Consider the following 26,423-nt stretch of genomic DNA (forward strand, 5'->3'; position numbering starts at 1 on the left):
TGGTTTAGATTATCTCACTGCGTTTGTCCTGCTCCATATAATCTCATATGGAGACGGTGCCCCACATGTTGACTTACTTTAGTGAAGTCATGTGAGCCTCACAGGAATGTGTGGTTCATAAAGAGGCATCACTGAACCCCAAAATGCTTACCAGCTGCTGATATGAAGCAGATTAAACATTTCATGCAACAGAAGAACTGAATGCACGAGTGCACATTTATTATAAATAAAATAAACTATTTGTTCTTCATATGATCCATTTCAAACCGGTTTATTAAAGTTACGTATACCCAAATTTCACTCTGCGCCTTCCATATTGTACTACTCAAAAACATTTCCCCACCTCTAGTTTGTTGGGATCTCATTTAGCTGCTCTAATGGGTCAAACTTTGTCGAGGTCTTTCCTTTAATCAGTCACCGCTCTGCCATGCCAACCGTCTATTTTCTGACGACTGCTCGATACAGGATTGCAACATCGAAACCCCGCCCCCGCTAGATGACGACACCGGGGGAAGAAATATCGAAACCAAACAGAGCCGAAGTCACTCTGAGTCCGCTCAGCAGTCCGGCTGAAAGTTCTGAACTGCAGCAGGATCCGTGGAGACCGGAGGGGATCTTATCCGGACCGGGGTCGTTTTAATGAGACCCGCCGATAGACGGATAAACGGACAGACAGGAGGACCCGAGGACTCGCTTTGTTCACTTTATCTCCGGATATTCACACAGAGAAGGACTCAAAACTTTCTCTTCTCTATTTCTTTTTCACACATAAGTTTTGCCGATTTGCTTTCTTTCTGCTGCTTTTTCATTGAAACCAAAGAAGTCGCTCAGAAACCGCCAGCTGACTGACGACAGGTTGCGCAACCTAGACAATAAGAAGCAAACAAAGACGTCACCACCAGTTCTCCCAGTTGCTGGTCCCAGTTGTTTTTATGTCTACACCGATTTCTGCTGCAAAGACAGACAGAAGCCAGCACCTAAACGCCGACTCTACTGGATTTCTACTAAATCTACTGGCTTTCTGTTGACCTGCAGTCCGGACCAGTCTGCCTCAAGGTAAAAAACCCCCCAAAAAACCCCCCCCCAACCTGGCTACTTAACAAAACTAACCAAACCATAAACGAATGCGCCTGTACAGACACATGTAAATAACATTCAAACTGTTACTTATAAAATGCAAAAGTATTATCTGTGAAGTGCACTTGAAGTATTACGTCATATTCACGTGTATTTCACTAAGCTTCGTGCATTGTCAGTTTATAAAACGATAATGCAGGTGTATGAGGCAGAGAAAAAGCGCTGTCCTATCAAATATGAACAATAAGAACAGCAAAGATCATTCCTAAACTTTAAAGTAGTTGCTTGGGAAAATCGAGCTGGAGTTTCGCTTTGTTTCCAGGTATGACGTGCTCATCATCATTTGGGTTTTGCGCTCTCGTTTCCGGTAGTAAAACCTGAAACTGAACTTTTAGACAGCTTCACCCTTATTTTCAGGCCTGCAGATCTGAGCTGATGAAAACTGAAGCTGTAAGTTTTATGACAATTTAGGACCTTGAATGATTTACGTTTAAATGCATGTTACAAACTGACTGGATTGTAGCAGTCTGAGTGTGCAGTGTGAACACTAATCATAAACAGACAGATGCATTAAAAACCTCCCAGAATGACACAGTAGACTCAACAGCAAAATACGGCATCAAATAAATTATGAAAACAGGAAGAAGAGAATAGCTGAAAAGCTCTGTAAAAAGTAAAAGTAAATTCTACAAATCAGATTTTCATTTAAGTTATTTAAGCAAAAATGCCAAAAGAAATTGGGATTTTATTGGAGTGACTGTTGAGTATATCTGCTGCATATCTGAGTTTCTGACCAAGTTAAAAAACAAAACAAAACACTACAGTGCCACACTGTTCCCGTGCGGTTCAAAAGGTTCGGTGGTGAAAACTGCTTCATCTCCTTTTACCTTTAAAGTACATTTGTGGACGGTCAAAACAGCGGTTCTGACTTATCATTCATATGGAGATAAAAGTAAAAATCACAAGTGAGGCTACGTTAAAGACTTAAGCAAACTCAGAAACAGGAATACACACAAAAAGCCGAGATTAAACTACAGAATGAAGAAACCTTGTAACAAATACCAGTGGGATTTTTGATAACTGCATTTACTTAAACTCAGCCTTGTCACAGATCTGCTTTACCTTTTTAGATGATAAAGTTGGATTGTAATTAAGATTAAAAATAAATAAATAAATGTTAACAGTTGTGTAAACTCCCATTTCCCATGAGCTCTAGCCCCTCTCAGTTTGAAAAGTCAAAAGTTTATTCTGTTAGTCTATTTAATAACTGTTGTAATTTTACTGAGCTATCTAAACTATTCCAGCAAATGTTCACTTGTTTTTGAATATGAAGAATAAACAAAAGAAACGGGCATCATTAACAAAATGCTGAGTGCCACTACATTTCAGCACACACTGTTACACACCCCACGAACGTTTTCTTTTAGATTATTTTTAAGAACCGGATTTCTGATTATGAGCTGAACAGAACGTCATGGAGAAATCATTCATCTTAGATTCAGTGTTTGTGTATTTGGGGGTGGATGACGTTGCTGCTGTGACTCAGGGTGTTTCAGCAGAGTGAAAGCAGCATTGCCCCACAGCAGGCAACATAGCGTTACCACAGCGACCACAGGCTCTAAAAAAACTTTACATAAGTCTCACTCACTCACACACACACACACTCTCTCTCTCTTGCATGTGTGTGTGTGTGTAATTGTTGACTGTATTTAAAGCCTGTTTAAACTATAAACTGTTGTGCTCTGATGCAACTATCTGAAAGCTGAAGCACCCATCAGCTTACAGGAAGTTGCATCATGAAGCCTATAGACACACCGACTGTGTAACATGTGAGCAGCGGAGACGCAGAACACGGAGAGATATGATACAAATATAACTTCTCTTACTGTATGTGAAAGTGTTACTGACAAGTGTTCAGCGGACAGAAGGGGCCAAGTCAGAGTGTCACCTGCAGAGGGCGCTGCAGTGCGGTCACGGCCTCTAAAATTAAACAGCCAAATTACCAAACACTGAATGAAACATTACTTAATCATTAACAATAGTGCGCTCCTCTTCATAGTAACTGTTTAGGATTAAGGATTTCTGCAATTTTTAAGAGCTTTTTAATGCTGCATAAATTGAGACTCTTCACCCTTTTATCATACTGACCATATAATGACAAAATGCATTTATAAAGGTGCAATGCACAGATACACACGCCTGTTATTAGTGCTAAGTAAGATACTAATAAATTACCAGAATCTCAGAAAATCACGTTTAAAATGCTCCAGAAGTAACCAACAAGAAAAGCAAAGTAAAGAGGACAAGTTCAGTGATTGAATTAGTGGAGATGAGGCCACCCAGAGGTCAGATTGGGGAAAAAGTGTCTGAAAGTGAGGGTTTGGAGCACTCTGAATCCTGGCCTTTTGGCTCACAGGTATTACTTCTAGATATGGTGGCTTTATTCATTGAAATATTGGCTGTGTTTAATTGGGATAGTTTGGGACTGTACTTGCTGCAGCATATTACTTGGAAGTGTACATTAACCTGATGATGTCCCCAATCACAGATGAGCGCCAGCGTGTCTACAACCAGATCTCAGCTGTGTCTTAAGAGGCTTCTGGACGAGCCTCAAGTCGATTCACTGAAATGTAAACGAGCCCGTCTGGCTCCACCCCCTACCTCTACTGGGATATCACCCTGCCTGAGACCCACAAGCCCCGCCCCCACATCCAACTCGAGCCAGTCTTCATCAAGAGTTGGGTCATATTTCCTCTTTGAACGGTGTGAGAGGGAAGAGACCTACAGGGCTGTGCATGTGCACACACAGCAGCAGTACACCTGTCAGGTAACACTCAGAAAAACGTCACTGTTACTTTTAATAAGAATTGAATACATGTTAAAAACTGTACTGTCGATACTACAGAAGTAGTGTTAATGATAATATTAGGAAGAGATTACTGTAAAACACTTGTGAAAGTAGTGACTGTATTGTACATCATACTACGTTACCCATGACAGTCACTCCTTTTTTTCCCCACAGGTGCTCCCACTGCGTGGATACCAGGAGCGGTTGGCGGCCTATGACCGGATTGGTAAACATGAAAACATCTGCGCTCTGCAGGACGTTGTAATTGGCCAAAACAAGGTGTATGTCTTCCTGCCTGGTCACCACGGTGACATGCATGCGTATGTGCGCAACAGGAAACGCCTGAACGAGGAGGAGGCGGGGCTTTTGTTCGCCCAGATGCTGAATGCTGTCATGCACTGTCATGACCACGGAGTCGTTCTGAGAGACCTGAAGCTCCGCAGATTCGTCTTCATCGACAAATACAGGTGAGACTCCGAGACTGGTGCTTTGGTAATAGCACTATTACAGCAGTAATACCTGGGACTGTAAAAGACAGATGTAGGGCCCAGGTGGAAGTGCTGTGAAATATTAACTTTAATGGCCTGCAGGGGGAGACTCTTGTGGTTACAAAATACATTCACGAGGCATATCATAAATGGATACAGTCCATTCACGCTTACATTTGTAGTCACAAAGGTCCATTTTGAGGGAGTCTAAAAGAATGCATACTACTCCCAACAAATGGACAAGTATAAATATCGCTAGATTGATCTTACTAGCATGAAGGAGGCATATGGGGGGAAAAAAAAGTACCTCTATTAGTACTTTTACTGTATCTTACAGTCTTGGCTACTTAACCAAGACTGTACAAATACTACAAATACTGCTGCTGATAAACTTCTGTCTGACTAGTGTTTTCTTTTTCTTTTCCCAGGACTCGTCTGGCACTACTCGGACTCGATGACTGCGTGCTCCTGCATGGTAACAACGACGATGACTCTCTAACAGACAGACATGGCTGTCCTGCCTACGTTGGCCCTGAGCTCCTGACCAATGGGAATGGGTCGTACTCAGGCCGTGCCGCAGACATCTGGAGCCTGGGCGTGTCTCTGTACACAATGCTGATTGGCCGATACCCTTTTCAGGACACGCAGCCTGCTGCGCTGTTTGCTAAGATACGCCGTGGAGCATTTAGCCTGCCCGATTGGATGTCGCCAGAGGCCAAGTGTCTGATTGGCTGCATGCTAAGGAAATCTCCCACTGAGAGACTGACGGCATCTGAGCTGCCGATGCACCCGTGGCTTACCAAACCTCGCATGCCACACAGCAACATGCACAAGATACATCACAGCTCCCACACAACACTACAGAATAAACAAGAGGACAATGACCAAGTGGTGCCAATATGGACTGAGACAAATTAAAAGACATCTCTATTTCCTTGTGAGGACCTGAACTGCTATACTGAATCCCTGCAGCCTAAACCTGATTCACACTTCAGGTGTAAAACCTAATCTGGACTATAAAAACAGCGTCTTCGGGATGTGTGGCTCCGTCCTCACACTCAAAACTCCAAAGAGGTCTTCACAGATATAGACACATTAAAAGCACAGCCGCACTACAGAGACAGTCTAATCCTGGATTACTTGACCCTTATGTGCCTTCTTTCTCTACCTGTGTCTCAGTTCAAGCCCGGCCTCTTTTAGGTGGCAGGGCCTCCAAAGGTGGTTTTCTTTCTCAAATTTTCCTTACAGTGGACTCCCAGCAGTCACTTGTTCCAGCAGTAACAGACACAAATGAGAACTAATGGTGTGTTCAGGTGCACATCCTCAACAAGTGCAGTGGAGAATATCCTACATCCCAATCTGCCCAACTAACATGTACTTGAGCAATATGATTAAGCAACTGTCATCTACTAGACTGCCCCTCATTAACTGAAGGTTTGAACAGCAGATGGGTGTGGCTTCTGTGCTCAGTGCTATCAAAGCTGTATATTAGGCATACCTCACTGACATCACATAGAGCCAAGTACTGCAATAAATTGCTAAAATAGTGTTTAAAGGAAGGTTATGTATACATATGTTGACCTTGTTATTTGAAAATGTTAAAGGTTTAGCATTATATTTTTATATATAACAATAAGGCATAATAGGTCCCCTTTAAGGGCAAAAAAATGTACTTGAGTGTGTTGAGAATTGCCCTGAACGCACCTTTATATTTAAAACTGTGGACTCAAAAGGAGGTGGAGCTTAAAATGGGACATAGCTTTTTTGTTTCAGTGTTTACAATGCTGATTTCCTTCTGTGATTGTGAGAAAGATCAAACACATCTTTCTGAAAAACATTAGGAACCAGATTATACGGTAATTGTTTTTAATATAAAAAATGGCATTGAAAAGGAATACAGCTTCAGCTATCAGTGTTCTCATCCATTTTTACACAAGCAGAGAGCAGCCATGGTTGATAAAATATTTTTCAGATCTTAGCAGACCTTAAAATCAAAATTTCATTGGGTAATTTAATATAATTGTTTTTTGTGGCCTTATAAAAAAAATCCTGTATCTCATAATAATCTCCACAAATTATTTATATTTTGATACAAACTTATAAACTGTTTTCTCATGTTTGACATTTATTTGTGAATGAATAACAACTGTTTATTCTGGGACACATCTTATTCTCTCACAATGTCACTGAGCAATTTAATTTGGGAATAACAGGATAAAGGAGAAGCAACATTTGTTGACTCATTAAGAAAATAATGAAGTGATGATCTTGAGATAATGGAATACGATTAATCATCACTTACTGGTCTTGTGTGTCTATTGAGGATGATAATAATTAGAAACAAACCTCAACTCAGACAATAAGCTGCTTCCTGGTATGCTGTATGATTCTGGTCCAACTTACAGATGACGAGAAAAAAAATAAAGGTTTTGAAAAATGTTTTGGTGTCAAAGTTTTTTTTTGTTGAATTTTAATTAAATAAACTTGACGTGTTCTGAGCCTGCATATGGTCTCTTTTACATGTACACACACAATCCCCGTATTATCTTAAGACAACATTTTTTCAAGTCTGAAGTGTACCTGTACCAGCATTTTGGTATCATTGGCTTGCAATTTTACACTCTTAATTTTTAAACATAATAATAAAAATAATACATGTTTGTATATAACTGCAAACAAGTGAATGACCCTTAGAGGTGCTAGAAAGAGAGACTGTTGACCTGTCTGTGCAAGTGCAAAGTTTAGGGTAGCTCCATATTCAGAGAGGGTTTTGGGAAAAACTGATGAAATTTCCAAAAGTGGTGCAGAGTATCATCTGCTAATCATCCAGTAATAAAGAACTGGAGAGTTGCAGTAAGAGTAGTCTGAGTATAACTGGAACTGTTTCATAGTATTATAAATTATACAGCAGTTAAGAAATTCCACCCTTTTTTTTTAAATATCAGTAGTTGTACTGATATTTGATAGTTGTGGGGTGATACCCAGCTACATATTAGTTGAAAGCACAGAGAAATAAAAGAGTAGCCTTGACTTTAACAAAGAAAGTAGGAGAAGAGAAAGAAAAGAAAGATTACAAGTAAACATAAATACTGACAGGAGATTTTCCCCCCCTCACCTTCATGTTTTATTATGAAATCCCACCTGAAAGCAGAGTAAACACTCTGTGTTCATTACTTCAGTCAGACCTCTGACTCACCTCTATTCCATTTCTGTGAAACCTTCACTTCACTTAGAAGTCTGATAAGAACCACAGGCTGCTCTGTCCTTGTTCCAGTCTAAAACACATTGCATCAGCAGTCAGTAAACTGTCCCGCATGCGTCACTAAATCAAGAGGTCAGTGGGAGCAGCCATTTAGGAGCCGGCGTCAGTGTCCATGTCATCAGCTTCATCCCCCTCTGAGCGGCAGATCTCGTCCAATGCCAACTCTACAAGATGTGAAAGATGGCAAAAAAAATGTGACAGTTTTAACGTATGAGAACACAAGAGCAATCGGGTAAGGTGTAGAGATGGCACGATACCACTTTTTTATGTCCGACACCAATATCATAAATTTGGATATCGGCCGATACCGATATGAATCCGATATAGGGTGTTTTTTAATCAATAAAACTGTTTTTTTAATATCTTGCTGCTTTTTGTATAAGTTCATACTCAAGTTAAAAAACCCCAAAAAAATCCACTAAAGCTATTCCTGTTATACCTGTATGCAAAAAATGCACTGCACCCAAAATATTTCATAGTTCAGCAAAACCCATCAATCTAATAAACTTAAACCTACTCCATCCTCCCTATTCTAGTATTTTAAAGAGTAAGCAACCTAACTAATAGGGCTCTAAAACTCCCAGCAAAAAAAAAAAAAAAAAAAAAAAAAAAAAAAGGGAACCACCCCCCACCTCATGATGCTTAATCGACGTAATCAACTTTAATTTGATGCAGTGTGGAAAAAAATGCCCAGAAATCAATTATTTTTCAAGAATAATTAAATAGATTCAACATCTTTCTTCAACAGAATTGCAGACTGCACAGATGGTATCTTCCCAAAGGAAAAAGTACTATAGCTTACTAGGGTATATTAGACTTAATAGTTACTATATACAGTAATGGACTTCTATTCATTTTACATCAGATTAAAACTTTGGGTGTAAGATTCAGATAATAATTTAATAAAAGCTAGACATTTTAAATGAGAATAAGAAAGAAAAGTATGTCTTTGTGCCCCCTTCTCCCTGTTCATGCCCTATCGGCCCCCCTGGCTAAACTTTGCTAGATCCACCCCTGCACAGTTACCAGCCGTCAGCTGCGTAGAAAAGGATCCTGGTCTAGAAAGTAATATTAAATAAATTCTAACAACAGATTATCAAGCTTAAACGTGCTGCTGTTATTCAGCCGCTGGTTTCCTCTTTCTGGTGCAAAGTGGGAGATAAACAAGCAAGAGAGACGGACTCGCGACAGAAAAGCCGATCAGCTGATCACTGATCAGTTTCATGATTGAAGTAGCAGCAGGAGACGGAGAGAAGAGGCAGTCGCTCCATATATCGGTTGTTAAGCTTAACGCTGGAATGCTTTACAAACATTCAGAGATGAACTTACACACTTGCTTTACTTCTCTCTGGGATAACTTCCTCGGAGATGAAATGCTGGTTTGGTAGTGAGGCTACAAATACACACAGCCGCTCTATCACGTGAGCACACTGCGCTACTGTTATGAGGAGAGTTACGCCGTGTCGCAAGTTTTGTGAGGTGCTTTTTTTGATATTTAATGGATCGGATTACATTTTTTATTTCTCTCCGATATCCGATCCAGTAATCTACATCAGTATCGGACCGATACGTAATATTGGATCGGTCCATCTCTAGTAAGGTGTAAATACTGGATGATGTAGCTAGCAGTCATACTAAAATGGTCAAATTGATAATATCAATGACATTCAGACATGATTATGTTTTATTATGAGCAATGCACACTAAGTAGCTCTGACGTGGAAGACAGACAACAAAGAGAATTAGTTTAGATCACTCAAAGAGAAGCAGACCTATAAAGCTGCATCATGCATTAAATATGGAGAAAAAAAAAAACAGAAAGCCATCCTGTCATGTTGGGCTGATGAGTATTTGTTTTCTTTTCTTTCTTTTCGTTTTGCACTACAGCAATACTAAAGTTACATTTAAATATCCAGTGATCCTGGTACATACAGCTAGATTTAAATACTGATGAACAAATAAAAAGCTGTTTAGGTTCGGAGATCTCATCAGGATGCCCCCCCAGAAACTGCCTTTGGATGTTATCTGGGCACGTTTAGCTTTGAGGAGACCCCAGGGAAGACCCACAACTTACGGGAGGTTATAAATATATGATGTGACCTGTGAGCACCCAGCAGCTGCAGCAATGGGAGGTGGAAAATGTTGCTGGACAGAAGGTGCTGTTTCTTTCCTTAAGTTTTATTTCTGGCTTTTCTGATATAATACAGGAATAACGGAAGGTGGGAGAGAGAGGCGGAATGACATGCAGTGAATAGTGCGGGGGCAGTTGAATATAGGAGTGCTGCACTAAGGATTTTAGAGTTAAATTTATGGAGCACATGCTCTACCAGGTGAAATCCAGAAGCACCCCAAACCTCAAGTTTAATACCAGCATAATCACAGATCATCAGGTGGAATTCTAGTATAAAAATGGTTTGACAACACGTACTACCAGAGATGCCTCATCACACAACTGAAGACAGACATGTTGTTATCTAACAGCTAAAATTATCTGCGTGATACATGTAAGATTCGAGGTGGTAATTAGTCATATCCAGGAGGGGGTGTGTGAGGAAAAACTCATCATGCTCTTAGCGGTTAAGAGAAAGGAAAGCCAAAGCTCTTCATACAAAATTCAGCTATGTTTGAGTTGGTGTATTCCGGTGTAAACAGTTATAGTGGAACTTAAACATCACATTAAATCTTCCTAAATAGTTTAAAAGATTAATTCAAGGCTTAGATTCAGCGTGCATGTTTCTGTGCGTCCATACCCTCGCTCTCGGTCAGATCCGGGATCTTCCTCAGCGTGTCTCGTACAGCAGGGATCACCTGGTCGTACATGTGCAGCAGCGGCCTGCAGCTCTCGGAGAAGCTGCCATGATGCAGAAGCAACCAATGCAACAGCAGCACACACTCTCTGAGCAGAGATGCCGCTGAGTTGTGCCACCATGGCAAAGAGGAGCTACAGCATGGCTGCAGAGGTGAGGCAAACCCTGGAACAAGAAGCAATGCAAAGAAACCGTGTTTTTAGAGACAGACTGTCAGAATTATTATAGTTTTGTATTTATTATTGGGTTTGTATTGTTATTGTCATTTTGATTTTCAGTAGATTCAGTTTAGTTTTAAATTCAAATTTTATTTGTCACACACACACAACCATACACAGTATGACATGGGGGTGAAATGCTTGTAGCTGTACAATGCCCGACCATTAAGTGACAGTTCATTTAAAGAGTGTATTTTCTTATTTCAGTTTTATTTTTATTGTTTGAAATGTTTAGTTTTAGTTTTTTATTAGTTTCAGTGTTTGTTTTAGTCTTTTTTATTATTATGGTAAGTAGATCAGAGGCAAGATTTCAAAATAAATGCAAGTATTACGATAAAAACCTTTCCAAAGCAAGTTGACTCAGATTGTTATAGACATCCAGAACTTCATCCATCAATGGCTCATCAGCCAAGTTGTAACAACATTTTATCAAAAACTAAGGATAATTCCGTTATATTTTTATTTTATTTATTTTTCCAAGTTCCAAACCTGCTATCCTTAGTTTTAAAAATTTCCAAGGTCTAGTTTACTTCTGTTAATTAATTTAGTTAATTATTAAGTTAATTATTTTATAATAGTTTTTAACTATAGTAATCTTTCAGACCATTGTGTTACTGACATTTCATGCTTTCAACCTGAAATATGACCAACCTGTTGGGTCTGTTTGCTCCTGAGAACCACGCAGATCTAACCACTGACGATGGAAAACAATCACTGCTGTCTGAACCAGCTGTGAAGGAATCAAACACAAATGCATAAAGATGCAACACTCGTCACTCTTCACAGGGACACAACATTGTTTCACACAGTTACCTCAGTATAACACTGACAGCTGCTCCGCTGGTTGGTAGCCCAGCTCTCTGATCTCTGAGTCATCAGTCTGCTCAACAAACGAACCACCTGACACACACAAAAAACCCCACTGATTATTAACGCAGACATATCGTAAATTCTCAAATAAAAGCAGTTCATGTGTTCACAATAACAGCATTCCCAGAACGATTAAGCAGTGTATTAAATGCATTGCTTAAAGTTAACAACTAGAAGAGGGAAAAGATTGTTTAAATCAATGCAATTGATAATTAGTAATATTAATTAAATCAAACATTAATAAAATCAACAAAGCACTTTGGGAGAAATGTATTGTGCAAATGTAAAGTGCAAAAGAAAGAAACACGATGCAAAGAGGATAAACAGTCATAGAGAACAAAGAGGATGAGCACATTGGTGTTTTTTTTTTTTTTAAATAAATGCATCCTTAGGGTTTAAACACTAAATTTCAAATAAACCATGAAATAATTAGTGACCGATATTTTTTCATATACATTTTGATGGCCTTTTTTAAGATTAAGAAGTATGACTCAGGGTGTATTTTAAACTTCAGGGCTTCGCGTGGCCTGTATATTCTCATCCTCCCATTCTAACTTCATCTGGCCTGATCATCATTTCAGCTGCCAACAACTACAGACATCTTACAGTTTGTTCTTAGCTGAAGGAAGCAACTGAATATCTAAAATATTTTCCACATTTCTCTGAACAGGAGACTCACATTTGTTACATTTTCTAGGACTGTTATAAAAAAAGTAAAGAAAATATGTGAAGGTTAAGATCCTTAACACAACTACTTGTGTAACTTTTCATAACATTAGCATTCTTAGACAAGATCCTGTCTAAACATGTGGATGGCGATAGAGAGATATAGAGATAGATAGATAGAGATAGATAGAGATAGATAGAGATAGATAGAGATAGATAGATAGAGATAGATAGATAGAGATAGATAGATAGAGATAGATAGAGATAGATAGAGATAGATAGAGATAGATAGAGATAGATAGAGATAGATAGATAGATATCTGATTCAGAGAGTTTAGACTACAAAGCCACAGAGTTGTTGGAGGGAGATAGAGGAGCCCAGACTAACACAAAAAGGATTTTTCTTCTTCCCAGTTTGGATATTCAGAGCACACACAAATCCTGGCTTCAGATGCAGCTGACACACATTAAACAGAATACTGTACAAGTCAGTACACCTTTACAGTGTGTGTGCACTACCTGAAGGTCTAGCTGAATCCAGTTTGTGTGCGCTGTGTGGTTGTCTGGTCTTGTCCTGATGAACTGAAACAACTTCAAGAAAACACAGGGATCTAAAAGAAAAAGAATAAAAACTGCAATTGATTTATTCTGCTTCACACAGAAACTTCAATAACTTTGTGATTTTTTGAGCTGAAATAAAGATACATAAAAGCATAACAGCACACAATAAATGTCATCATCAGAAACATAAGAGGTGGAAACATGGCACTGAAATCTATGGAAGGATTCAATTAGATATAAATAAATAGTTCTGAGACTTGCTTCTTGTAGGACTTTGGTCGAGCATATAAATGATATTAAACTTCAGACAAGGTAAAGTGCTGCAGAGGGGGCAGCCTCACCATGCTGAGAGCATAGCTTCTTCGCCAGTGCTTCATGGTCAGACATCGATGTGAGGATGGACACACACTGTGAAACTGTCTGGAACCGGCTGTCCACTGACACACACGTACACACCACCGGCATCACACACTCTAACCTGTGAGAGGGAGGAATGATGCACACATGACTAACAGAGATTCATACATTTCTAGGTTTACACATATTGAGGCCTATATAAAAATCTTGAACATGGTTACGCACATCTAAAAATGAAGAAATTCATCATAAGCATCTTTCACATAAAATGAATAAACTATAGAAAACAAACACAAACTAGAAATTGCAGCTCTGAATCTCTTTTTGATTAAACTATAATTTTGGACTCTTGGACCCCTGTTGGTTTGGATGTTTCACAGACAGGATTTTTGAAGTTAATATCACAATGAAAAACTGATATTACCAGTAAAATTCACATTGTTGAAACTGTCAGGAGTCATGTTGTTAAGAAATGCATTTAATGATTTATGCTGAATAATTATCATCATTACTTTCCAGCACCTTCATCCAGGTCTTGAATGAGTTGTTGTGATTTCAGACTTGGTATGAAATGATAAAAGGAAAATGAAATTCCTGACACCATCTGGAGTTTTCCAGTTTAAAAGCTGGCCCCTGTGCAGAATAACTGTGGGATGAGTTTCACCATTTTCCAGAAACGTCTACAACTGATGGTAATGAAGTTTATATTTACATTTCATCACATTTCTACTTTTAGTAAGATGACCGCATTGACCATGAATCACCGCAGGTAGTTTACACTAAGATGTTACGCAAGTACTGTGAGCTAGTGGAAATTCAAACAACCCTATCACTCATCACTCCTCTGCCTGCAGCAGTATTCCACGCAACTGCAGCTGTATCATATTCATGTGTATGTATAATCCTGCAGACTTTGCACAATATATAGAAGCATTATCAAGCATTATCAAGCATTAAAATGGAGTTTCTGGTCACTTTCTCTCTTCTTTGCAGTACTGACAAACTTGAGAAACATAAACATAGTTTTTTCTTTGTTTCTTTTTCTCTTTATGTTTTCTTCAAAATCATGAAGAAGTCCTCTAAAAGACAAAAGCAACCATCATGGGATCTGCGCATGTCTATACCAAGTAAGTAACAGGCGAAGTTTCACTTCCACATTACTTTTTAATATTATATTATTTAATGAATTGCTTACATTCTTATTCACAAAGTCTTTTGGTTTCCATATTGCTAAACTATACTAAACAAATGTGTTGCCACAGAATAAGATCTCTTAACCATCAGATTTCAATTAAAAATTTTGTGTACCTGTCAACATGTTTGTCTGGCGTTCTCTCAATTAAGACACACAGAGTCTTCATGGCATTGAGGGAAATCGCCTCAATCTGTGGGCTGCTTCCACCGGGCCACGGATCACACAACCGCAGCAGTGACTGTAACAAAGTGTTCTGAGAGCAGAGGTCCACTCCATCCGCCTAAAACAAGAGCGAAGATGAAATTACATCATATAAATCTTATTCTCTGTTCTGGTCAAGACAATGAGGGAAAGTTAATAATGTTTAATATAGCACAACAAAGTGAGTAGTAATTCCCTCAGTACCTTACGGTCGATGGCTCTGCTCTGACTCTCCTTTGACAACACAGCCTCCACCACCTGAGGACCACGTAAAATGTCATTACTGCACAACTGAACAGCATTACAATTCATTTGGATAACACTTTACTGATAAAGGTGTGCTATGTTTTTTTTAAAGTCTGAAAAATATTGTAGCAGTCGTCTGAAACTTTATTATTTTTCTGGTATTGTTCTGTTATGCACATAATGTCACAATAATGCATCTAGTTCATGCTCATATTAAACAAGGACAAAGTTTCAAATTAAAATGTCAGCGTATGTAGATGTAACCCCTGTGACCCCAAAGTTCAGGCTTCAGACAGCTCTAAATACTCAGGTTCTGGAGCTTTTTTCTACTCTTTTTTTCTCATATTGTTGGATTCATGTAAAATAATACAGATGTTTTCTTTATATTATTGTAGGGTATTTACCTTACAATATAAAGTGCCTCGAGGCAACTGTTGTTGCGATTTGGCGCTATATAAATAAAACTGAACTGATTTGAGTATGATGTCAATAAGTCCAATAACAAGATCACTAATTATCCATGCCATTGCCAAAGGGCAAAAGGCAGGGTACCTAATGGTAACTAATTAATAAGCTGTTAATTAGTGAGTGCTAAACTCAGATTAATTTTTCAACCAAAAAAATATCCAATGAAGCCAAGGCTGTTTTAGACTAATAAAGAGTATTTAGAAATCTGAACCATGCAACGCTACTATTGTGAAAAACAATATGGAACTCCCGACATTCACCATGCAGTTTGCAATTTGTATATTTGAGCCACCATTACACATTGTTACTATACTGTTGTTCTTGTGTCATCACCTCATCACTGTGGACAAGCAGGAGACAAAGGAGCCTCAGAGCAGCTAGGCCAATGTCCTCCACTTTAAACCCACATAAACGAGCCTCCTCCAGTCTTCGCAGCCCAGCAGAAGCTGCAGCAGTGCGGCCTGCTGGAAGTGTATTGGCAGCTGAAGAGTCTAAACCACTGCTGCTAGCGGAGGAGGAGCGGAGCGAGTCCAGAGACTGGCATAGCTGAGACAGGTGAAGGTCCAACAGAGAGAGGAGGAGGACACCTCCAGGACACGACCTATTTACATACACAATTTTTATTTTATTTTTTTAGATTTTTCTATCCAAATCGTTTAACCTACAACCAGTGGGTTATTTTCCATGAAGATATTTTTCTCGTTCTGACTTAAACCATTCATCCTTAAAAAATGAATCTGCCCTGTATTCGCCTTTCTCAATAGCCATCTAATGACTGATATGTCTATCAGCAAGGCAGTAGCTGTCATGCTGTTTTCACTCCTTTAGCTGCCGTTGTTTTTAAAGAGTTTGTCTCCATAATTCTGTGTTAAAGAGGAGAGTACATGCAGGAAGAACAAAGCCAGAAATTAATCAGGTTTAATGATAAAATTTTCTTTCCAGTCATCTGTTTCAGACTGGAAAGTTAGGAAAATTTATTCCAGCCATCCTCTTCCACTTATCTTTATGAGGGGGGCTGGAGTCTATCCCAGCTGTCACAGGGCGAGTGGTGGGGTACACCCTGATCAGATCACCTGTCTATCGCAGGGCTAACACATAGAGACAGACAACCATTCACACTCACATTTACACCTATGGGCAATTTAGAATCACCAATTAACCCAACCACACTAAGTGCAAGTCTTCGGACTGTGGCAGGAAGCCGGAGTACCCAGGGAGAAACCACGCAAACACGGGGAAAACATGCAAACTCCACTTCTGTGAAAATGATTTTTTTTTTATTATTATACTGGTGCTTTAAAACCAATTATAAAAACAACATAACACTCCATATAAATATATGGCCCTTGTAGCAATGCCCACAAAGTTTCTCACCAATGACAAAATAAGTTAACATAACCACCAGGACTAAAATGCTAAATATTTAGCTGGCCTACAACTCTATGTAGCTTTTATTGCTTTTAAAAAATTGTTAGTAGTTAATAAAAATGTATTTTTACACCGAGAAGTTAAAAGGTTAGCAATGTAAATGGACAATTACACTGCAGAAGTGATATGCCTCAACTCACTGACTTTGGAAGCTGCCATTTACTGATTCTGCATTTTATATAGATTCCATAAAATATTTTAAAGCAATAATGAATAAAAGTATCAGGTATTTCACCACATATCTTGAAAAAAACCTATCAAATTTGATTTAAAACAAATGAAACACTCTTTTGATGTGCTCAAAAAAATATCAAAGTAATCTATATACAGAGATCCTTCAGAGCCAAGGACAGAATTCATGTACGATATGGGGAGAATTTTCAGCATATTACATTAGACCATTTAATCTGCTTTTACACTGTTTATCCACAAGAGGACTCTGCTGTCTATAGATCAGAAAGTGTATGCTGTTCTTCTGCACTTTGCAAAGAGAGACTTTTTATTGTTTCAACTGAACGGCATCAGGGTCAGTCATCCTACCTGTTTTTGCTGCTGGCTGCAGATGCCGGTTGGCTCTGACTCAGCATGTTGAGTCCAGTTACAGCCAGACTCTGGACAGGATTAAGAGCAGCTCTGGGAGCTCCAGCTCCACTGACACCAGCTGCAGCATCAGAGTTGAGCAGAAAACCTGCTGACAGCCGACTGAACACATAAACAACACACAACATCAGCACATCAGTTAGTCTTACAACTTCATTTAGGTTTGAGAAGTATGACTAGTGATACAATCAATGCTACGGCTGTTTTTGAAACACTATTAGGGTAAAGTCAATGCTATAAAGTTTTGTATATTGTATGAAAAAGTTCTGTTTTTGAGGACTTGGCAACAGCATGTGATGACTGATTATCCAAATTTGAAGTCTGGTAGCTTGTTGAAGTCAGTTTCAACAAACAACAACATCAACAACAAAAGAAACCCACAATATGTTTGTTCCTAAAGTTGGATAAATTAATTTATTGATATACTTCATTTAAGCTGTTATTACATAAAATTTATTCTATCATCACAAATGTTAAACCTTTCTTTCTACTTTGCCAGTAACTATTACAGCACTGCTTTATACATATTACACTACATGTTACTGCTCAGGCTGTCAAGATTAAAGTGCAAGGTGTTTACCTGGATGTCAGGTGAATGTCAGTCAGACTCATACTCAGCAAATGAGAGAGCCCGAGGCTACTGGGAGAAAGAGGCTGCTGCAGCAATAGCCCCAGCAGGATGCCACCTGGTTGGAGGATGACACAGAATAACAGACACAGATTTTAATCAGATTAATACTCACTCATGTGATTTTCTCTTATCTTTGTATTATTGTAAGGTAAAGCACCTTGAGGCAACCCTTGTTGTGATTTGGCGCAATATAGATAAAAGAAAATATAACTGAACATATACCAATAAACGTTTACATCGGTTCCTTTACAGATTCTGATAGTTGACGGCAGCTGATAACAGTCTGCATATGTGGTGGAACATTTATTGAAGCTGTTACTGTTTCTGACCCATTCCGTGTATATTCTGATGACCCTACATCAAGTGAGCATCAGAAAACAAATAGCTGGCAGAATGCTGCATAGATGATGGTGAACCTCACAGAAATGAAGGAACCGTTAGGAGGGTACAGAAATTTATACCTTCCACAGTACAAGAAAAATCGCATGGTAATGAGGTCCCAGATGCAGAGTCACTTTTGTGTATTATGTCATGCTTTATGAAATAAAACAACCTACATGCAACCTATTTCAAATTCTGATACATACATGAGCTGGATCACAATCAGGCAGACATTGTGTAGCCTGACTGTAGCATAAGGGTGTACAGGCTATTTTCTGACAGACTGTGTGTGGGAAACAGAACTAGCTACAAACAACTCAACTGTGTAAGGTCAGGAAGGTTTAATATTTATTTCAGTAAAATCTCTAAAAATCCTAAAATTTCCTGGTAGCTTTAAAATATGAAATCTTTCAGGAACCCTTTGAAGGCACACTGCAGGGGGACTGACCTCTGTGCTGCAGATGAGACGGTCTGACAGACAGGAAGGGGTCTGGTCGAGACACATCACTAGATTTGCTGCTGGATGCTCCTCTCTCTGCTGCAACATATACATAGATATAGACAGGCAGAGTTTAACCACGAGCAGATAATTTTTGTCTTTGTAAATATATTGCTCCTACTACTGCCCCTATATTTTTCATGACATCAGCGTTGTCATACAACCCACCATCTCTCCGTGCCTTCACTGGTGTCACTCTGGATGATACCTGGGCTCCAAACATCTCCTTGGTGATGAAACCATTTCCTATTGGAGAGGATGAGCTGCTGCTCCCATGATTCAGGATTTTAGGACTGTGGGGAGAAAGAAAAAAAAAAACAACAACCCAGTAATAATTGTGACCTCTAACTCTTCTGGCTGTATTAGAACTTGACTGAAGAGTGGAATTGACTCAGTTATCTGGACTCTACATGATAAAATGTGGCATTAAAACATTCAAAGCTATTATCTATCACGTTTTCCAGTTTTCCTGTCATATACATTCTTACAACGGCAGCTTCCCGTTTTTTGTAGTCAAAGTTGTAAATAATGAAGTCTGAGTATGTATAAGTAATCCCTATGAGTTAAAAGCTGAGGATGACATTCCTGGTTCAGCAAGGCTTAAATCTGTTCTAGGAAGCACCCTGGACCCAGTGCAGGTGGTGGGAGACAGAACGACTCTGGCCAAAATAACATCTCTGATGGACAGAGTCTCCCACCCCATGCATGTAAATGTTGCTGAATTGTAGAGCTCCTTCAGTGACAGACTGCTGAATCCTAGATGCGTGAAGGAGTGTTTCTGCAGGTCCTTTCTCCCTGCAGCTGTCAGACTGTACAACCAAAACTGCTCCCAACAAACATAGATGTTTACATCAGCGCTGTAATTTGCACTAATCAACATAACTACTACTGTTACAACTTGCACATTACATACACACTGTGTGTGTGTGTGTGTGTGTGTGTGTGTGTGTGTGTGTGTGTGTTTGTTTCTGTTCTGTCCTGTTTGTATATGTGCTTTTATTCTGCTGCTGTTACAACCAGATTTCCCCTTGTGGGACAAGTAAAGGATTATTCTAAGGCATATTTATTCATGTTAAACTCTCCCTTTAAAGTAAAATAGTAAAAGCAGAAAGCTGACAGCAATAAACAGAATTTTGCAAAATGTTTACAAAAATAAAACAGTAAAAGATTAAAAATGTTAAGACAATCTAAACCCCTAAGTAACAAAGTATTTGATTATCAGCTCTGCTGATAATGTTGAGGATGGCTGACCTGTTCCTAGGCAGCGGAGAGGCTGTTTTGTTTTTGTCTGAAGTGTGCAGTTTGGTCTTCATCTCATTGATCTCTGCTTCTTTAAACTGCAGTTCAGACTGCAGAGACTGAACCTGTGCACAGAAAACATGCCAGTGTCACATTATTCCAAAGGATCATAACCACCATATGCTCTATGCTTATGTGTTTTTAGTGCCTCACCTTCCTGTTAAGCTCCTTTTCCCTTTCACTATACTCTTTCTGTCTCTGAGTGTCCAGTAGGGTCTGATTCTGTCTCTGAGCCTCCTTCTCCTGTTGAGCTGCTTTTAGAGAGTCCCTCAAGACCCGGATCTCCCCGCTCTTCAACACAATCTCCTCTTCCACCTCCTTCAGCTAATAACATACACAAAACACAATAACTTATCTAAATAAACAAAAAAATGCAGAAATCCTGCTTTGTAAGACATTTGCTACTGATGAAAATAGATACATACATCTAACGTTCTAGTACAGATATCCAAATTTGAACCAAGGCTTTATTGTATACTTCCATGTTATGGAGAGAAACTAGAAATGGCATAGAGTCTCAGGTTTGTTAAGGAGTATAGACATTATAAAGTTAAAATACTATAATAATTTTCACAAAATATTAAAGCTACGTGAGAGGAAAAAAAATGAAGGAAGGAAAATTTGCAGCCTCCACTTTCTTAAAAAAGAAATCAGGACCTTTTGGATGTTGTACTTTTGGACAGTCTCCATTTTAAAAGAGCCTCACCTTCCTCTTCAGCTCTGCATGCTGAGCCTCCAGGAGACCGTAGGAGTCCTCTCTGTCTGACCCAAACTGCTGCTGCCTGTTACCTGAACAGCAACAGCTTTATCAATGTGTTCAGTACAAAAATCGACTGTATTAATACTTTGATAATGATTTTTGCATTTGCATGTTAAAGGACTTTACAAAAACTTTTCAAATACAAACGATTAGCTACACACTAATTTTTTCAAAGGTCTTTTTCAAAATGTAAGGAAACACATGAGAAGATATTTTGTTTTCTTATCCTCCTGTTTACAAGCAAAGATCGATGATTTTACTCAATTTGAGCTCTTGATTGGATTAATTAGCAGGTCCATATCAAATGTTTTATTTACAACTTTTAGCCATTCATCTGTTTTTGATGGTTCTCCTGACTCCTTCACAAACATCACATTTTGTCATCTATTGTTATATCATCTTGTCTATCTATACACACGACTGTACTTGTGAATCCTGTCTCTGAAAGGACAAAACACCATAAACTGTGCCCACGTTTCAAATGCCCACTGGCTTTTGGTTACATAGAGGAGCAGATTCTGTCCCAGATGAAGGTCCAAAACACTTTTCTTAACGTGATAAAGAAAAAATAACAGGAACAGATGAGATGGAATTCACACCTTTTCAATTCTGGACTGGGAAGATAAAATTGCATGTGGTTTATTGTGTTAAATAACTGTTGTTAAAAAGAATACTACCCTCACAGGAACTGTGTAGACATAAGCATAATTCTTTTTTGAACACTGACAGTGATTTATTCAGTCTCCATCTCGTATATTAAATTAGTTTTTATGATATTTCAAGAAATACTACAACAGGTTAGGGGTTTTTTTTTTTTTAGAAGGAAGACACTGAAAAGGTACTTTAATGTGCTGCTTGCATGAATATCAAAAAATAATTGAATTTGCTTCAGCTATTCCTAAAGGCAGCTCCCTGAGTTTTAGATAAAAGAATGAAATATGACATTTAACACATGTAGGACGGTTATTACACTGGTTTCCACGTAATTTTAGAACAGATTTTAAAATCTGAATGCTTGCTCTTAAAGATCCTGCAAATCTTCATCTTCATGAACTATGAACCAGCTCCACCACTTGGGTTATTTTCCAGGTGTCTTCTACTACTACTACTGAAGACATAACCTTTATGCTACTGCAATAACCTACAAAATCCTAATAATGGTGTGCCACCATTATCAGTATGTGTTTAGCAGTGCCTTTCAGAAATCCAGGTACTTATCAATTAATTTCATTTTGCTTATTGCTCTACTTTTACTTTGGGAGTTTTATCATATTTCCAAGGCTACCATGATTTATATTTATTATTTCTACTTGTTTTGCTTAACTTATTATTTTTTTCATCGAATGCTTTTTTTATTGCCTTGTTGTTGAGTGCAATTTGTAAAGATTTTATTTATTCACCTGCTCAAGCCCATCTATGAACTAACCAAAATTGTATCAAATTACATTTTTCATATAGTTTTGTGGCTGCAAAACTGTAATATGGACTTTTTTATGCAGCTCATTTTGCTTCTACAATGAAAGTGCTACTTTTTTTTTTTCAGAGAGCTACATAAATAGTTTTTCTTGCTTGCAATTTTCAATGGTAGACTAGAAAGACAGAAATCAATCTATTCAATGATTAATGCACACGATGAAAAGGAATTAAGCATACTGGAATGTACAGTGGGGCAAAAAAGTATTTAGTCAGCCACCGATTGTGCAAGTTCCCCCACTTAAAATGATGACAGAGGTCAGTAATTTGTACCAGAGGTACACTTCAACTGTGAGAGACAGAATGTGAAAAAAAAAATCCATGAATCCACATGGTAGGATTTGTAAAGAATTTATTCGTAAATCAGGGTGGAAAATAAGTATTTGGTCAATAACAAAAATACAACTCAATACTTTGTAACATAACCTTTGTTGGCAATAACAGAGGTCAAACGTTTACTATAGGTCTTTACCAGGTTTGCACACACAGTAGCTGGTATTTTGGCCCATTCCTCCATGCAGATCTTCTTGAGAGCAGTGATGTTTTGGGGCTGTCGCCGAGCAACACGGACTTTCAATTCCCGCCACAGATTTTCTATGGGGTTGAGGTCTGGAGACTGGCTAGGCCACTCCAGGACTTTCAAATCCTTCTTACAGAGCCACTCCTTTGTTGCCCGGGCGGTGTGTTTTGGATCATTGTCATGTTGGAAGACCCAGCCTCGTTTCATCTTCAAAGTTCTCACTGATGGAAGGAGGTTTTGGCTCAAAATCTCACGATACATGGCCCCATTCATTCTGTCCTTAACACGGATCAGTCGTCCTGTCCCCTTGGCAGAAAAACAGCCCCATAGCATGATGTTTCCACCCCCATGCTTCACAGTAGGTATGGTGTTCTTGGGATGCAACTCCGTATTCTTCTTCCTCCAAACACAACGAGTTGAGTTTATACCAAAAAGTTCTACTTTGGTTTCATCTGACCACATGACATTCTCCCAATCCTCTGCTGTATCATCCATGTGCTCTCTGGCAAACTTCAGACGGGCCTGGACATGCACTGGCTTCAGCAGCGGAACACGTCTGGCACTGCGGGATTTGATTCCCTGCCGTTGTAGTGTGTTACTGATGGTGACCTTTGTTACTTTGGTCCCAGCTCTCTGCAGGTCATTCACCAGGTCCCCCCGTGTGGTTCTGGGATCTTTACTCACCGTTCTCATGATCATTTTGACCCCACGGGATGAGATCTTGCGTGGAGCCCCAGATCGAGGGAGATTATCAGTGGTCTTGTATGTCTTCCATTTTCTGATGATTGCTCCCACAGTTGATTTTTTCACACCAAGCTGCTTGCCTATTGTAGATTCACTCTTCCCAGTCTGGTGCAGGTCTACAATACTTTTCCTGGTGTCCTTCGAAAGCTCTTTGGTCTTGGCCATGGCGGAGTTTGGAGTCTGACTGTTTGAGGCTGTGGACAGGTGTCTTTTATACAGATGATGAGTTCAAACAGGTGCCATTCATACAGGTAACGAGTGGGGGACAGAAAAGCTTCTTACAGAAGACGTTACAGGTCTGTGAGAGCCAGAGATTTTCCTTGTTTGAGGTGACCAAATACTTATTTTCCACCCTAATTTACGAATAAATTCTTTACAAATCCTACCATGTGAATTCATGGATTTTTTTTTCACATTCTGTCTCTCACAGTTGAAGTGTACCTCTGGTGCAAATTACTGACCTCTGTCATCATTTTAAGTGGGGGAACTTGCACAATCGGTGGCTGACTAAATACTTTTTTGCCCCACTGTAATTGCCGGTGGAATTAACATTCCACAGCATATTTAAATGTTTAATAATTCTTCTTCTCCTCTTTGCTGCTTCCTTTAGAGTTTACCCTAACAGATAACTTGCTTCCATCTCAAACCATCTTTAGCATCCTCCTCTTTTACACCAGCCCTCTGCCCATCCTCCTTCACTATATCCACAAAACTTCTCTGTGGTCTCTCTCATTTCCCCTGCCTGGAAGACCCATCTTCAACATCCTTTGTCCAATATATCCACACTTCCTCCTCTGCACACATCCAAACCTTGTTAACCTTGCCTCTCTAACTTTGTCTCCAAACAACTCCACCTGAGCTGCACCTCTGATTTACTCATTTCCAACCTTGTCTATTTTTGTCACTCCCAATGAAAACCTCAACATCTTCCACTGACACCTCTAGCATCTCCTGTCTATTTATCGGTTTCCAAACCCTGCCATCTTGTAAACCTTCTATTTCACTCCCGTTCTGTTCCTTCTGTTACAAATCACATCTGAAACTCATGTCCGCTCACTCCACCTTTCCTGCACTCTCTACTTCACCTCTCTTGTGCACCTTCATTGTTTTGAATGACTGACACGAGTTATTTAAAATCACCCACCTTCACCTTTCCACCTGTCTTCCTTTAATTTACACACATAATGCTCTGGTGTTTAATTAAGGGCATATTTTTACATAAATAATGTTAATAATAGTGTAGATTAAAAAAATACAAAATAAATACTCACCCAATGGTTCTCTACTTGGTATCCCCGCATTCTCTCTGTGGCTACTGTTTAAAGAAAATGCATTTTCTCTGCTATGATTAGATGTGGTTTTGTTCACAGGTTTGTTCTGCCCAAAGGAGGATGGCCAGGATGACCCGCGGGCTGGCTGAGTCGTTTTGGATCCTGTCCCTGGCTCTACACCTTCCGAAGCCGACGTGATGGCTTGCGAGGCGATATCATCGATTTCATCTAAGACTTCCTGGGTGAATTCTTCATCATCTCCAAAAGGGTCATCAAAAGCCACTGCTGTCACTACATCCTTGTTCAGGCCACGGAGACGCTTTGTTGGGGGACAGTTCATGCTGCATGGGGGGAACATATCATTAGCATTTGTGAGTAATTCTCATGCATGCATATTCACAAACACTAAGAATAGGCGACTGTGTGGGTCTCTTAGGAATAACTAGTATAACTGAAGATAACTATTTTAATTAAACCCGTACTTTGCGATTAAAACTGATTCGTTTAATCGCTTCAAGACTAGCCCTGAAATAACTTCGTTAGGTACAGCATCAGCTAATAACTTATTAAGCAAAGTCACGTTCAGGAATTGAAAAAAAACTCAGGCTAATGTGACTGAAGCAAAAAGAAAAAAAAACCCAAAACGCATGTTTCTTATTTTAGCTTAACTACATGCATGAACACGTACAAGTTTCTTCTGACTTTATTGCGTTACCTTGCCTCTGGCTTCTCTGGCTGTCGCTGCTGCCAGCTAAGCTAGCAAAAACTAGTCGTGATTTCCAATGGGAAGTTAGCCTGCTAAGCTACAAAACCTCATTCAGTCAAAACAATATTTGGATTTATTGATTAAAAAGACATAGAGAGTGTCTTAAATAGAACTCCTTTACACGGCGCCCATGAATTAAACTGTGAAATGCTGTATAATATGGTACAACAACACCAAACTAAAGTTGACAAGACAGAAGTGTGTCGTTCATCCCGCTCCGGTGTGCCTGATAACGTGACCAATCATAGTACTGCTTTCGCTGTTCGGCCAATCATTGACACCGAATTCCTAAACTGGGTCTTTTACAGGTACCCGTTTGAGACAAACTATACTAAACGCGCAAATTGGTATCCTTAAAGGAGTAGCTACGCATAATAGTTACTGATCTTGTTAAGGGTGAACTCATGACTGAAGCTTTCCTTAGAACACTGTTTGGAAATAAGGGAAATACCTTTATTATATAGCCCAGAATGTTTTTTCTTCGCCCACGTGTGTGTGTGTGTGTGTATGTGTGTGCGTGCGCGTCTGAATTGGGGCAGGGGCAGAGACTATTTGGGCTATTTCTTACGTGTAGTAACTTCTTGAAGTGTCTGGTGGTTGCATGGCAACCACATAGTGATTAAAAAAATCCGTTATCCTGTGTCCAATATCACTGCCTTATTCACCCTTCTCTACATAACATTAAACCAATATTCTTCATCCCCAGTGGAAATTAACATGGGTGTAGTAAGAAAATGAAATTTTATTCATTAAACTGTGCCCTTGTAACACCCACCACGTTGGCGTG

The 26,423-nt window shown here is 39.2% G+C and overlaps 2 protein-coding genes across 3 annotated transcripts; one reads left to right on the forward strand and one right to left on the reverse strand.

The window, feature by feature from the left end:
- Positions 1-520: 520 nt before the first annotated feature.
- Positions 521-6,852, forward strand: LOC146710091 (tribbles homolog 2-like). The gene is made up of 4 exons (XM_085457360.1): positions 521-1,056; positions 3,626-3,904; positions 4,100-4,392; positions 4,842-6,852. The coding sequence occupies exons 2-4, from the start codon at positions 3,626-3,628 to the stop codon at positions 5,329-5,331; spliced, it is 1,062 nt and encodes a 353-aa protein (XP_085313486.1). The 5' UTR covers positions 521-1,056; the 3' UTR covers positions 5,332-6,852.
- On the reverse strand, positions 6,511-25,926 carry atrip (ATR interacting protein). 2 transcript variants are annotated; one of them, XM_085457359.1, is made up of 18 exons: positions 25,586-25,926; positions 24,871-25,211; positions 20,809-20,891; positions 20,256-20,426; positions 20,055-20,167; positions 18,972-19,096; positions 18,753-18,839; positions 17,873-17,978; positions 17,233-17,394; positions 15,598-15,865; positions 14,755-14,808; positions 14,463-14,629; positions 13,139-13,275; positions 12,756-12,847; positions 11,514-11,600; positions 11,352-11,430; positions 10,426-10,647; positions 6,511-7,839 (listed from the first exon to the last, which is right to left on the reverse strand). In XM_085457359.1, exons 2-18 carry the CDS (start codon positions 25,208-25,210, stop codon positions 7,766-7,768), a joined length of 2,367 nt encoding a protein of 788 aa, XP_085313485.1. In that variant the 5' UTR covers position 25,211; positions 25,586-25,926; the 3' UTR covers positions 6,511-7,765. The 2 variants fall into 2 exon arrangements, with proteins under 2 accessions (XP_085313485.1, XP_085313483.1); XM_085457357.1 differs by having other exon boundaries at positions 18,753-18,842; positions 25,586-25,924.
- Positions 25,927-26,423: the final 497 nt, after the last annotated feature.

This window comes from Copadichromis virginalis, linkage group LG5 (assembly GCF_057382275.1).
Source record: "Copadichromis virginalis isolate Kocher_CV1m ecotype Utaka linkage group LG5, C_Virginalis_male_GT1.1, whole genome shotgun sequence".
Classification (NCBI taxonomy): Eukaryota; Metazoa; Chordata; class Actinopteri; order Cichliformes; family Cichlidae; genus Copadichromis; species Copadichromis virginalis.